This window comes from Podarcis liolepis, assembly GCF_965112155.1.
Source record: "Podarcis liolepis genome assembly, chromosome: 4".
NCBI classification, from domain to species: domain Eukaryota; kingdom Metazoa; phylum Chordata; class Lepidosauria; order Squamata; family Lacertidae; genus Podarcis; species Podarcis liolepis.
Window position 1 is genome coordinate 69,341,861 of NC_139558.1, and position 12,904 is coordinate 69,354,764.

Here is a 12,904-nt window from a genome sequence, read left to right on the forward strand (position 1 = left end):
GGCGGCGGCTCCAAGTGACAAGTGGAATCCCAACAGCTCCAACTCCCAGCAACAGCGCCGACAACAAAACACAACAAGGCGGCGGGACACACACGCTCACTCTCTCCGCCTGCGCGCCGACGCCGGGCAGAGGAGCGCTCCCGGAATAGCAGATGCGCGGGGTTGGCAACGCACAAATACACACAAACTATAAAAAAAGAGCTGCGGACCTTCGAGGCTCCCGCCTACCGAAGTCAGGGGGAACCTCCCGCCACTGTAACGGATGGCGATGTTGATCGTGCTAGCGCAGCCACGGGCTCGGAAAGCGCTGCCTCTGTGTATGTGTGCCTTTTAACGAGCGCAAGAGAAAACGAGTATTTATCTCAGCAGAGGAACATGAGCTGCAGACAAGACACACCCTCGCACACATCCCTTGCTCTTCGACGCCCCACAACTCTCTTTCTCTTGCCCGGCTTCGCGCCCCCCTTCACAAGAAGCCCCCCTCGAGCGCCACACCCAGAAGCAGCCGCCCCCCCCCCCACACACACACTGAACAAGCTCACCCTCCAGCCCCCCCTCGCGAAATGTTGAAAAAGGGGCGGGGGCGGGAAGGACCCTCGAGGTGGATTCCTCCATTTCCTCTCATGAAGAGAAAACACGCGAGGCACTCCCCACCCCCACCCCCGGCCGGGGTCTCTCGCCTCCGGCTTGGCCCACCTCGCCTCCACCGGACACGCAACTTCTCCCGACTAGCGGCTGAGGGAAAAGTTTCCCCGAAGTCCCGCCCGCCACTTCTCCCTCCCTCGCTCGCTCTTTCTCAACCTCCGTCCCTCCCACAGCGCCCCGCGCTCGGACGACGGAGGGGAGAGGGTGGAGGGGGAGAGGGAACTGGTTTGGTCCGGAGAGGAGCCGCCGCCGCCGCCCCCTTCGCGGAAAAAAAGAGAAAAGTTTCTGCGGCGACTCACCGCAGCAGACGCGGGAGAGGAGCAAGCCCAGCGACAGCAAGCCGGGCAGGGCGGGCGCAGCCGGGCGGCGGCGGCAACAGAGCCGAGATGGAGGAGAAGAGGACGAGCAGCGGCGGCGGCGGCGGCCGGGAGGAGCCGGCGGAGCGTCCGCCGCCACAGTGGACCCGGCCATGCTGGGGGCTCCGTTCTCAGCAGCAGCAACCGCCGCCGCTACGGCTCGGCAGCGCAGCCTCCTCCTCCGCCTCCTTCCCTTCGCAGCGCCGGGTCCGTGTGTCGCTGCGCGGGGAGGCGTCGCGCCCGCTGCCCCTCCTCCTCCTCCTCCTCCCACCGAAGGAACGGGACGGACCATCCCAACCGCGAGGGGAGGGGCGTTGAGAGCGCGGGTCCCCACCTCCTTGGCGCTTCTCTTTCCTTGAAGGCCATTCTCTGACGGGACGTCCCCGGTCTGAACGAATCGACGCCTCCGACGAGGAAGCTTGGCACCCGGGAGCGGGAAGGTGGGAGCGGAGGGTATGTCACAATGGCTCCCTCCCCCTCCCTTTGAGAATTAGTGGTACATGCCGCTCCTCCCCCTCCCCTTCCCTACTTGCAAATTAGGAGGGGGTTTTTTTAGAGGCGGGGGGCGGGGCAGAGAGAGATAATCAGTGCTTCTCACTCTCTGTTTTTTATACTTTCATTTCTAATTTTTTTTCACCCACCCCTCTTTCCTCTGTAGCATTTCTTTCTTTTTCTTTGCTTCTAACCACGATTGAGTTTCCTTTTCCTCTCCATGATTTCCCCTTCTCTACCTTCCTTTGCCTCGTCTGCCAGTTTTACTCTGGGTGGTTATTAAGTCCTTCGTGCCTGGTGAAAAATACAGGCTTGCTGGTTTTCCGTCCGCAAACCGTTGCCAGCCCCGCTCTTTCTCCTTCCACGCTAGGACCCTCCGAGAATCCACCTCCGACCAGCTGGAAGAAGCACCAGGAGCACAGCAAGAGACAGAAAGGCGACAGGGTTGTTTTGCAAACCACCGTCAGCCAGCAAGCAAATACCCGACACTCTTCTTCATCCTCATCATCATCTTCTTCCAGCCGTGGCATGGCTCCAAATAATCACCTGAGTTCAGGAGCGCTTAACGACGCAGCAGGAGAATGTTAACACCAGTAGGTTCACCTTCTGGTCCTCCCTCGTTCCCCGCCCCCTTTGCCGCTTAAAAAAAAAAATTCAGCAACCACGAAAGGAAAAAGTAGTTTGGAATTAGAGTTTTCGGACGTGAATGGAAAAGGACATGTGACCCGGAATGAAGGAGGAAAGGTTACAGGCTACCTGAGAAAGTTAGATGTGGCAACCAGTTACTGGAAAATTAAATGCTTGTTTATCAGCAGATTTAATTGCTGGTGAAAGATACGGGCTTGACAATTGCAGCAGTTGCACCTTCTGCATCCGTTCAAAGCGTGCGGGGAGATGGGGGTTAATGAAGGTAGTGACAGTGCAAGCTTTCCTTTACTTCCCTGTCCATCTATTGCAGCCCTTTTCTGAAAGTGACAGAAGGTACGTCAGCTCTCTCCTTCTGTAACCTGCATTCCAACTACTACTGCCCGTTTCTGTGGTCATGTCTAGGATGTGGGCATTTGCCCTCTGCCAACAAGACTGCAACAAAACTCATTTTGCACAGTCCATCGAAGATGTGGGATGGGCATAAGCTTCATTCCTTGCTGCACTGTGGAAACAGATTAGAACTGGCACCAGTGAAAAGCAGGGTATCATGTTCCCAATCCTCTTAGCCAATCAGATCTCTTTAGCAAATAATGGGTTTGGAGATGAAGGGAAGGCAGAAGGATGTTTATGAACAGATCTTGAATGTGGGATGGAGATGCTTGCAGATATTAAGAACCTGATTTTGCAATACTCGCTTCATCCAGGGAGGTTCTTTTGACTCCCAATAAAATGGTTCAGCATCTCATTCAGAGCATTTGAAGAAAACTGTCAGTGAAACACAGTTGTTGAGGGGATGCTCTTACTTCAACAAGGATGAAGAGAAGTTTGAGAATAGTGTATATATGTATGTACTACACATTAAGAAAATCCGAATGGTACTTTGTAAAAGCATGGTTTGCAAATCACGTTAGAGTAAATAAGAATTAAGTTTCTGTTAATTAAGTTTCCAATTATGTGAACTTGCTTAGCTTTATTATCAGGAAGAGCAAATTAACTGAGAGAGTTAACAAAATCAATTTTTGAATTGTGTAATTTTTCTGTTTTCATATACAATCTTTTAAACTGAACACAAACTACCTGTTGAGACTTCAATCCCAAAAAACATTGTAGCACATTTTGGAAACACCTGCCTGATAGATTTGCAGAGAGTGTAAGGATGCCAAATAAGTGTGTTTTCACAAATGTGATTCAATACTGGGATTTCTGCTTATTGGGTATCACTGTCTACATAGTTTGATAAAGGTAAAGGGACCCTTGACCATTAAGTCCAGTCACAGATGACTCTGGGGTTGTGGCGCTCATCTCGCTTTATTAGCCGAGGGAGCCAGCATACAGCTTCCGGGTCATGTGACCAGCATGACTAAGCCGCTTCTGGCGAACCAGAGCAGTGCACGGAAACACCATTCACCATCCTGCCGGAGTGGTACCTATTTATCTACTTGCACTTTGATGTGCTTTCGAACTGCTAGGTTGGCAGGAGCAGGGACCGAGCAACAGGAGCTCACCCCTTCGTGGGGATTCGAACCGCCCACCTTCTGATCGGCAAGCCCAAGAAGCTCAGTGGTTTAGACCACAGCGCCACCCGCGTCCTTATAAGATTGTACTATACATGCACTTCTGATCAAACTGATCGGCAAGCCCTAGGCTCTGTGGTTTAACCCACAGCACCACCCGCGTCCCAGCTTACAATGCAACAAAGTTATTTCCCCCCTGCTGTGTTTCAAGTTCCATTTGCATGTTCACACCAGATAGGAGGCAGGGATGCTTTCACCTGATATGCATTACCTGTTTGGTTTCACCACATCTGTAAGCCCCCAAAACCTATTCATGAAGCTTTCTTCTGCAAGGGCTGCCTCAGCTTCCCTATGAAGTGAATGTTGCCTAAATGGCTGGCACCACTTTGCGGTGGAATTTCTTTCCCAGAGGGTGTTGCTTGGGGAATGCTTTTCCGCCCCATGGAACCTTCAATGTGGGGTTCTGCAAGGCTCAGTCCTATCCCCTACATTGTTTAATGTCTATATGAAACCATTGAGTGGGGTTATCTGGAGGTTTGGAGTACGTTGTCAGCAGTATGTTGATGACACTCAGCTCTCTTTCTCCTTTACATCTGCAGATGAGACAGTGGAAGTGCTGGACCAGTGTCTTATCTCGGTAATGGTCTGGATGAGAGCCAGCAAACTGAAACTCAGTCCAGATAAGACTGAGGCATTGTTAGTGGGTGGTTCCCTAGACCGGATGGGTGAGAGATCGCCTGCTCTTGATGGGGTTACACTTCCTCTGAAGGAGCAGAGTCGTAGCTTGGGGTACTCCTGGATCCTTTGCTGTCGCTCGATGCTCAGGTGGCCTCAGTGGCTCAGACTGCCTTCCATCAGCTTCAGCTGGTGGCCCAGCTACGCCCCTATCTGGACAGGGATAGCCTAACTACTGTTGTCTATGCTCTGATAATCTCAAGGTTAGATTACTGTAATGCATTATACATAGGGCTGCCTTTGAAGACGGTTTGGAAATTTCAGCTAGTACAGAATTCAGTGGCCATGAGAATATTACACCAATCCTGGTCTGACTGCACTGGCTACCAATTAGTTTCCAGGCCCAATTCAAAGTGTTGGTTTTGACATATAAAGCCTTAAATGGCTCAGGACCGCAATACCTGAAGGATCGCCTCTTTCCATATGAACCTACCTGGACCCTGAGATCATCTTCTGAGGCCCTCCTTCGTGTGTCTCCTCCTTGAGAGGTCCAGAGGGTGGCAACACGAGAATGGGCCTTCTCTGCAGTGGCTCCCCGTCTATGGAATGCCCTTCTCAGGGAAGTTCAGCTAGTGCCTTCATTATACACCTTTAAGTGCCAGGCAAAACATTCCTTTTCAACCAGGCCTTTGGTTGATCTTATTAACATTCTATGCCCTTTAAAAATGTGGGGGGTTTTGACAGGGTTATTGGTTTGTTGTTTTTATTCTGATTATGAATTTTGTGGATTTGTATTTTGTTCTGTGAACCGCCCTGATACTTCCGGGTATAGGGCAGTATCTAAATTCAATAAATAATAATAATAATAAATAAGATGTTTTCAAAGTGGATGGAAGCTGATGTGAGGGGAAACGCATCCAACAGCAGTATTCCTCAAGAAACTACAGGATAGATATGGATTGTGGGGAATATTGTGTGTCCACTGCTTCAAATACTAGAGGTAGCATAAACGGTAATGTGTGGACAGCCTATATTTCCTAGTAAATGTACTTTGGATTGTATCCTTAATACTTGGTATTAAACAAATATGTGGATAATGGATTTATTGTGGCTAACAGCCATGGGCTTTAAATGGAGCCTGCAAGGCAGAAGTAGCAAAGTCAATATCAGATGCTGGGTACAAGCAATGCCAGAGGGATGCTGGTTTCTTTCTTTGTTTTTAAAACCTGTTTTTGTGCTTCTCGGAAACATCTAGCTAGGAACAAGGTGCCAGACTAGGTAGACCTTGATGTGGCTGATGAAGGAGTAGCCTTTGTCTTAGCTATATTCTGCTACTTCCGACAATTCTGTCAAAATCCTGACTTGAAATGGAGCAAAGAACATAAAGGAGCCGTAGGTAGGCAAATAAAAAGCACCTCCTAACAGGAGCAGCTTTAGGCCAAACTGCATTATTCCTTCCTTCCTGTTTGGAACATGCTGTGATTGAAGGGCAAAAGGTAGAGAGCTCGAAGAAGAGTCTGCAGTGTGAAGTGCTGGGGAGTTCTCAGTGATTTCAGGTTGTATAACATAAGTTACAGACCATGGGGTAGCTGTAAATTGGAATACACTGCAGCTATTAGTTGGCCTTTTCTCCCACCTCATAGCTCCTGGTACAACTGAAAGTATACATCCCATAGACACACAGGTATGGATTTTGAATCCAGTTCAAATCTAAAAATGTTTCAGAGCTATTTGTAGGCCGCCTCTCAAAGCTAAAAGCTCTTCCAAGGCAGCTTATAGAAAACATACACACATCAAATTAAGGTTTTATTAATCAAGGTCTAGGGTTTTTCAGCTGCCAAAGTTAGTTTGTTCCTTTTCTCTTAAATAACCTATTATTGGAAGAGCCAGTCTACATATTCAGAACAATAAAATGATACAGGTGTGTTGAGACTATACCTGTTCCGACTGCAGGTGTGGATGCTATTTCTTTAGCATATGACTAAACCTTTTAAAATTGCCAAGCTGTCTGTTTTTCTCCCTAGAGTACTAATTTCTATGAATGGGGGGGGGGGGGGTCTGTGGGGTCTTGTTTTTTTTACACGGAAGAACTTTTAAGTTCATAATTCTGCACCTATGCTGGAAGCCATACAATCTGAATGGGGTCTGTGCGATGTGACTTAAAGAAGCCTTCAAGTACATAATTAATTTTGTCACTAATATTCTATTAAGAATTGTGAGAAAAACACGTATTTGTAAGAGCACAGAGAATGTTTCTTTTAACTTTAGGATGGCAGTGAAGTTAAATAGTGAGTAAAAGCTAGTCAAATTTTGTTATTTCTTCCCTATTCTTGTATACGTTTGCAGTTTCCAAATCTGCAAAATATATTTTATTTTAGCCAGGCTTTGAACAACCTACTAAGGAAACTGGAACAGATGCCTATTCCCAACCTAAGGCAGCAGCATCCATTCTGCTGTAAGAACACTTAGGCCTCTGAGACTCTGGTCAGGCCACCTCCATAACAAATAGTGGCCAAAGACAGAGCTGGTTCACTTGTGCCATCCTCTCCTGCAAAATGTGGCTTGATGCCATATCTGTTATTTTCTTTCCCATAAGCAAGTAAACTCCTTTTCGTTTATCCAGGTCGTTAGTCTTATGTTGGGATTGTATAACAGGCATACTTTAGGGTTTGGTATTTTAAAGGTTTATTCTTGTAAAGCCACTCTAAGAGCTGCAATCTGGGGGGGAAACCTTATGGAAAATGAATAAAACTCAATCGGAAAGTACAATGTATAAGATTGTAAGGTAAAAGGTAAAGGACCCCTGGATGGTTAAGCCCAGTCAAAGGCGACTATGGGGCTGCAGTGCTCATCTTGCTTTCAGGCCGAGGGAGCTGGTATTTGTCCACAGACAGCTTTCTGGGTCGTGGGCAGCATGACTAAACTGCTTCTGGTGCAACAGAACACCGTGACGGAAACCAGAACGCACGGAAACACCGTTTACCTTCCCGCCGGAGCAGTACCTATTTGTCTGCTTGCACTAGTGTGCTTTCAAACTGCTAGGTTGGCAGGAGCTGGGAAAGAGCAATGGGAGCTCACCCCGTCGCGGGGATTTGAACTGCCAACCTTCTGATCAGCAAGCCCAAGAGGCTCAGTGGTTTAGACCACAGCGCCACCTGCGTCCCTATAAGATTGTACTATACATGCATTTAGAGTACAGTAGAGAATTAGTGATATGGCAGGGGTCTACAAATGTAGCTGCCAAATGACCGGTGGCAACCACATCACTCTTTCTGGGAATCGCTGCTCCTATGTGCCATCTCAAAGTCAGAAACCTCTCCCCTTCCCCAAGTTCTCTCACATTGCAGAGAATGTGGACATGGGAGTGTTCTGTCCCTGGGTGTGAGAGACAAATCCTGCCTTTCTTCTAACTCTTTGGTATCCGCAGAGGACAGGCTGTAAGTTATGGCCAAGTTATGGAGTGGGGGATAACAAGAGGCTTCAGTCTCACTTCCTGTCTGCTTTGGGAGACACATAGAAGCATCAACAGAGATTCTCACTGTTTCCAAGGGTCACTGGACTACAGGATGAAGTAAGAGACTGATCCTTCCGGTCTCTTCTGCACGTAGCAGAGAACTTGGAACAGGTCCCAACATAAAGTGAAAGATCTCTCCCACCTCAGAGGACAGGTGAGTTCAGTGGCTGTAAATTTATGGAATCTTATTATTCAAGCCATTTAGACAGTCATTTTCTTTCCTTTGGGGAAATGGCTATTTTGAATAAACTGTAATTACTAAATTGGTAATGGTATTGCAACTTACTGCACATATTGTATTTTAAATTATTTTCTTATCTACTCTTCGAGAACAGTTTAGTATGATGGGATGCTGGTGGAGGAACAGGTGGAGAGACGGTCCAGTTGGCCATAACTTACAGCCAAACAACCCACTCCTGATCCACCATTCTATCCCTTTCCTCTCCTGCCCCAGTAGGGTGTCAGCATTTCCAAAGTGAGCTATCACCAGTTGGCTTGTGTTATAGTACTCTTCCACCAGCAACTCCATTGGTGCTTACAAATAGGAACAGGGCACCCCTCTTCTCAGGTCCCTTTGATGCTGTGATTATTTCATAAACTTTTGTTTTTGTTTCAGCTAGGACTTTGCCCTTGCGAATGCTTTGGTGATAACCCTCGTCATTATGTATTTCATTACGATACTTGGTGTTTGTTCATTTCCATTTGAGCAAGTCAACATTCCATCTTCTGGGATCAACACAGCAGTAGTTGTTGTGTAATAGTGTGTATAATTTTAATTCTGTATATCACGTCCACCCCCCAAGCATCTGGTGTTTATTTTCTTTCACTGTGAATTCAAGTTAGAGCATCAGCCTTAACTGATTTTCTCACTTTGATGGCTTTGGAGCGATGGTTAAATATTGCTTCAAAATGACTTTGGTACTCACTTCAGTTTTGTAATATAAGTGACTTATTAAAAAGAAACAAAGAACTTATAACTTCCTTTTGCCTCTGGCGAACTTTCTCTATATATAGAGAAAGAGAGAGAAGACTGTGAAAGAACTATAACAGACTGCAACACAATAATTCATACTTTGTACATGAAAAAGGTCATATAGCAGCAGAAGAAGAAATAAGAAAGAGAGGAATACTCCGTATTGAGAAAGCAGAAAAAAAATAAGTATAATACAGTGCTAGATACTACCTGCATATCTTTTACCATATACAGTAATCTTATTCAAAACACCATAGAAGAATACACCCTGTGGTTAACTGATAAGCCAGAGAGAGAGAGAGAGAGAGAGAGAGAGAGAGAGATTTAACATGCACTTCTCCCAAGCAAATTCATCTATGAATGTTTCAAGTTTGCATATGTAAATATTAGAACAAGTACATGGGGGTGCTTGAAGCAGTGGCTTGGGTGCCTGTCTGCAAATATACCTACCTATGAATAGGTGCGCCTGTTGGCCATGTCAAACTGTTTTAAGTCTGTTGTTTAAAGGGGGCATGTCAAGTGATGGTGTGAAAGGCAATGCAAGGACCAAGAAGAAGAAGACGACGACGACGAAGAAGAAGACTCTTTAAGAAGTTTCTTTTGTAGAACCCAAAGAGGGCTCTCTTCCACAGAACTTGTGTATGAAGGACCTTAGTTTAGTGGATTTTTCATGCAAACAAACTCAGAGTCAATCCCTGTCATCTTCAGGTGGGGCTGGGAAAGATTCCTGTCTGAAACCCTGAAGAGCCACTGCCAGTCAGTGTGGAGACCAGGGTTTCCCAAACTTGGATCTCCAGCTATTTTTGGACTACAATTCCCATGTTCCCTGAGCACTGGTCCTGCTAGCTAGGGAGGATGGGAGTTGTAGTCCAAAAACAGCTGGAGACCCAAGTTTGGGGAACCCTGGTGTAGACAGTACTTAGCTTGAGCGACCAATGGTCTGACGGTCTAAGGCAGGTTTCTATGTTCTCTCTCCTCCTGTAGATGCAGTCTGATCTCAGCAACTGTTACTGAGATTACAAATCCTGGTCATAGGCCTGTGTCTCATGCGAGTAGGTTCTATCTCTTTCCCTCTTCTATACATTTCAGGTGATGGGTTGTTTTGCCTGCAGGTTTTTCCTTCCCTGGCCAACCAATGGGGAGTGAGGAATAAATTCTGGATTCCAATCAGGAATTACAGATGGAGCAATACTACTGAATTTGTTCAGTATGATTATCTTCTGGCTTGAGCATCCTCGTGACTGTGCAGGTAATAATTCCATGTGAACTAGAAACACAAACGCACAGCTTCACAGGACTGTAGCAATCTCCACAGGCATTTCTTCCAAATATGTGTGAAGCATGTGCAAGGCTTTAGAAATGATGTACAGTGTGACTATACCTTACACCGTGACTGTGTTATACATGAAAAGGCTACAGGCATTAATTTCAGTTAATGATATGCACCTGTTTATACAAAGGTATTAAATATGTAGATGTATTTTCTTGTTCGTGCATGTGCATATCTATTAAGAGCAAGGCTATAAAGGCAAGACAGCAAGACATTGTTTGGGAGTGTAATATTATGAGATTATTATGTCTCTATTTGGAATTTGAAAAATGCCGTAACTCTAACCTAGCAATGGCTCTTAAAGTGTCTATAACCCAGCTTGCATTCTTACACTATATTTCTCAACAAGAGTTAAGCATCAGTGCTACTGCTGTGTTAGAAGAATCTGGAACATTTATTAGCTAGTTACGACAAGGACTGTACTGTGATTAACATATCACACAAACTGTGTGTGCAGATTTCCACTACTCTGGAGTATATGCCTTGAGGTTTTCACCCATCGTGTTAATCATGCTAACAATTCAGTTCAGATGTCACACTATTCTACAGGCTCATCAGCTCCCCCCCCCCCACCACCACACAGAAATTACCTTTTCTTTTTCCTGGCTTGCTGTAATCATAATTTGCAATGGTAATAGCTAAGATCTATGGACCTATGGTTTTAAAAAGTCATGTTCATTGCCATTTCTGAAAAACTGACTCATAAAATATGTGCCACTAGGGATGATGTGGACCCATCTGACTTTTCTTCTGCTTGGGGACCGTTTGTGATTTATAAGACAAAACAATCTCATGGTTGGCACATTCTCACTAAATATGAGTTTATTTGGCAAAATTCATGAATATTTTGTGCAAATACGAACCTTGTATTCCACTATGGAATATATTATATGCCATTTGTTCTTTTCAAAGCTTTCTATGATTATTATGATTATGTGAAAGTGGAATGTTGGGAATTAGTTCCCAAGCCACAGATTTACCTGATCTTAGAAAGAACAAGATGATTTGCTAGAGTATTGATAAGTAAATCAAATTTAAACCTCCCCTTTTTTCCTCGCCCAGTGAATATCTATTATTTGATGCTGTCTGGAACAGCCCTGCAAAAGGCAAGACCTGTGGATCAACTGCAACTTCCACCAGGACCATTTGTGGCCTCCTGAATTCATAATATGTAGTCCTTTCCCACAACTTTGTGGGAATCTCAGTTCTTCAAAGTGTGCGTGGGAGAACACCACCTTCTCCATTGTTCTTCCTCACTACGGAAGTGAGTGGTGGACTTAGTACTATTTTTCCGCAGCCTGTTGCTGCCCCCCAGTCCATGCATAGATCACAATGGCTGATGTTCCTTCACATTACTGGGAGACCGAAAGCCTTGCGTGTGGTTGCCACTGAACTCAAGAAGCAGCATAGATAAGAGAGGAAGTGGGAGAGAGAAACCAGTAGAGTAAGAAAAGGTAGAAAGAGGGAGGTGGGATTGATATAGGGGTCAGAGAGACCTTTGGTGATACAGAGAAGAAATAATGATTTGGGATATGGAGAGAATAAAGAAGGCAAGTTGGAGATAGGACTGCAGAAAGGACAGTGGGTGGGGAAACCCACATCTACAGAAGGAATGCGCTGGGCAGACTTCTGCATGCTGATGGATATCCTACGTGCATTGATTTCCCACTGCACTTTTACATGCTGCATCAGCTGAATTACACTGGTTCATCTAGTCCAGTATTGCTCCCTTAGATTGGCTGAAGCTCTTAAGGTTTCAGCAAGAGATCTTTTGAAGCTCTGCTACCCAAACTTGTATTGGCAGACCCCTTCAAATGACAAAGGATTCATTCGAGAGACATTGGTTTGAAGGGTCTACACTGAATATTCGACATCATGGATGGGCACTTGTAGCAAATATCTGTGAAAGGCTTGGATAACAGCAGATTACTTGTAGGCAGGGCTTTTTTTTCCAGACTGGACGCGCCGAAATGCAGTTCTGGCGCATCTCAGGTGGGTGCCACTGTGGGCCAGCTTCCTGATGGTGATAGTGCTACTTGTTTACGAAAGCCACAGCCTCCGAGCGGCTGGCAAGAGCAAAAGAGCGACACGTGCACAGCAGTGGGGCGGAAGGTGCACTCCAGCTTCCTCGTGATGCAGAAATTCACCGAGACTTGCCCCTTGGAGGGCACCTGTGCAACGCAGGCCAGGCTGATGCCGGGTGCAGGCCAGAAGGGGAAAGTGGTGCTCGCTGGCTGCTGCCATAGCTGTGTGCAATGCGGGAAATCTGCATCGCATGGCGTGCCCACCAAGTAACACTGCTTGGGAAGCTTCACGCAAAGAAATGAGGGTATGAAACAGCAGCCCAGAAGAGCACATGACCGCCTTGTGCCTGCTAATGAGCAAAGGCAATGAGAGGGGGGAAACAATCTGAATCTTTCTATAAGTTGGTGTCACGTGGTTTTGGTTTCAAGATGGCGTCAGGGTATGGGTTGGCGACTGGAGCGGTGAGTTCCAGCACTTTGTTTCTTAGGGGAAAAGCACTGTTTGTACACTTGGACCTGTATGTCAGTAAGTTAGGGGGTTTCTCAAGGAAAGGGGGCTTGATATGCAATGTAGTGCACACCAGTGCGACACTCTCTCATACAAAGAAAGCGATACAGTGGTACCTCGGGTTAAGAACTTAATTTGTTCTGGAGGTCCGTTCTTAACCTGAAACTGTTCTTAACCTGAGGTACCACTTTAGCTAATGGGGCCTCCTGCTGCCGCTGCGCTGCC

The 12,904-nt window shown here is 46.3% G+C and overlaps 1 protein-coding gene and 1 long non-coding RNA gene across 3 annotated transcripts in view; one reads left to right on the plus strand and one right to left on the minus strand.

Annotated features, from left to right (window-relative positions):
- NECTIN3 (nectin cell adhesion molecule 3) overlaps positions 1 to 1,275 on the minus strand; it is a 47,876-nt gene extending 46,601 nt beyond the window's left edge. For both annotated transcript variants that reach the window (XM_083498662.1, XM_083498661.1), the window contains exon 1: positions 945 to 1,275. In XM_083498662.1, coding sequence (XP_083354788.1) covers positions 945 to 1,116 — 172 coding nt within the window. In that variant the 5' untranslated portion in view covers positions 1,117 to 1,275. The remainder of the gene's footprint in view (positions 1 to 944) is intronic.
- Positions 1,276 to 1,314: 39 nt separating this feature from the next.
- LOC310704794 lies at positions 1,315 to 5,203 on the plus strand. Its single transcript, XR_014525005.1, has 2 exons — positions 1,315 to 1,454; positions 1,864 to 5,203. It is a non-coding gene; the product is annotated as an uncharacterized lncRNA (long non-coding RNA).
- The last annotated feature ends 7,701 nt before the right edge of the window (positions 5,204 to 12,904 follow it).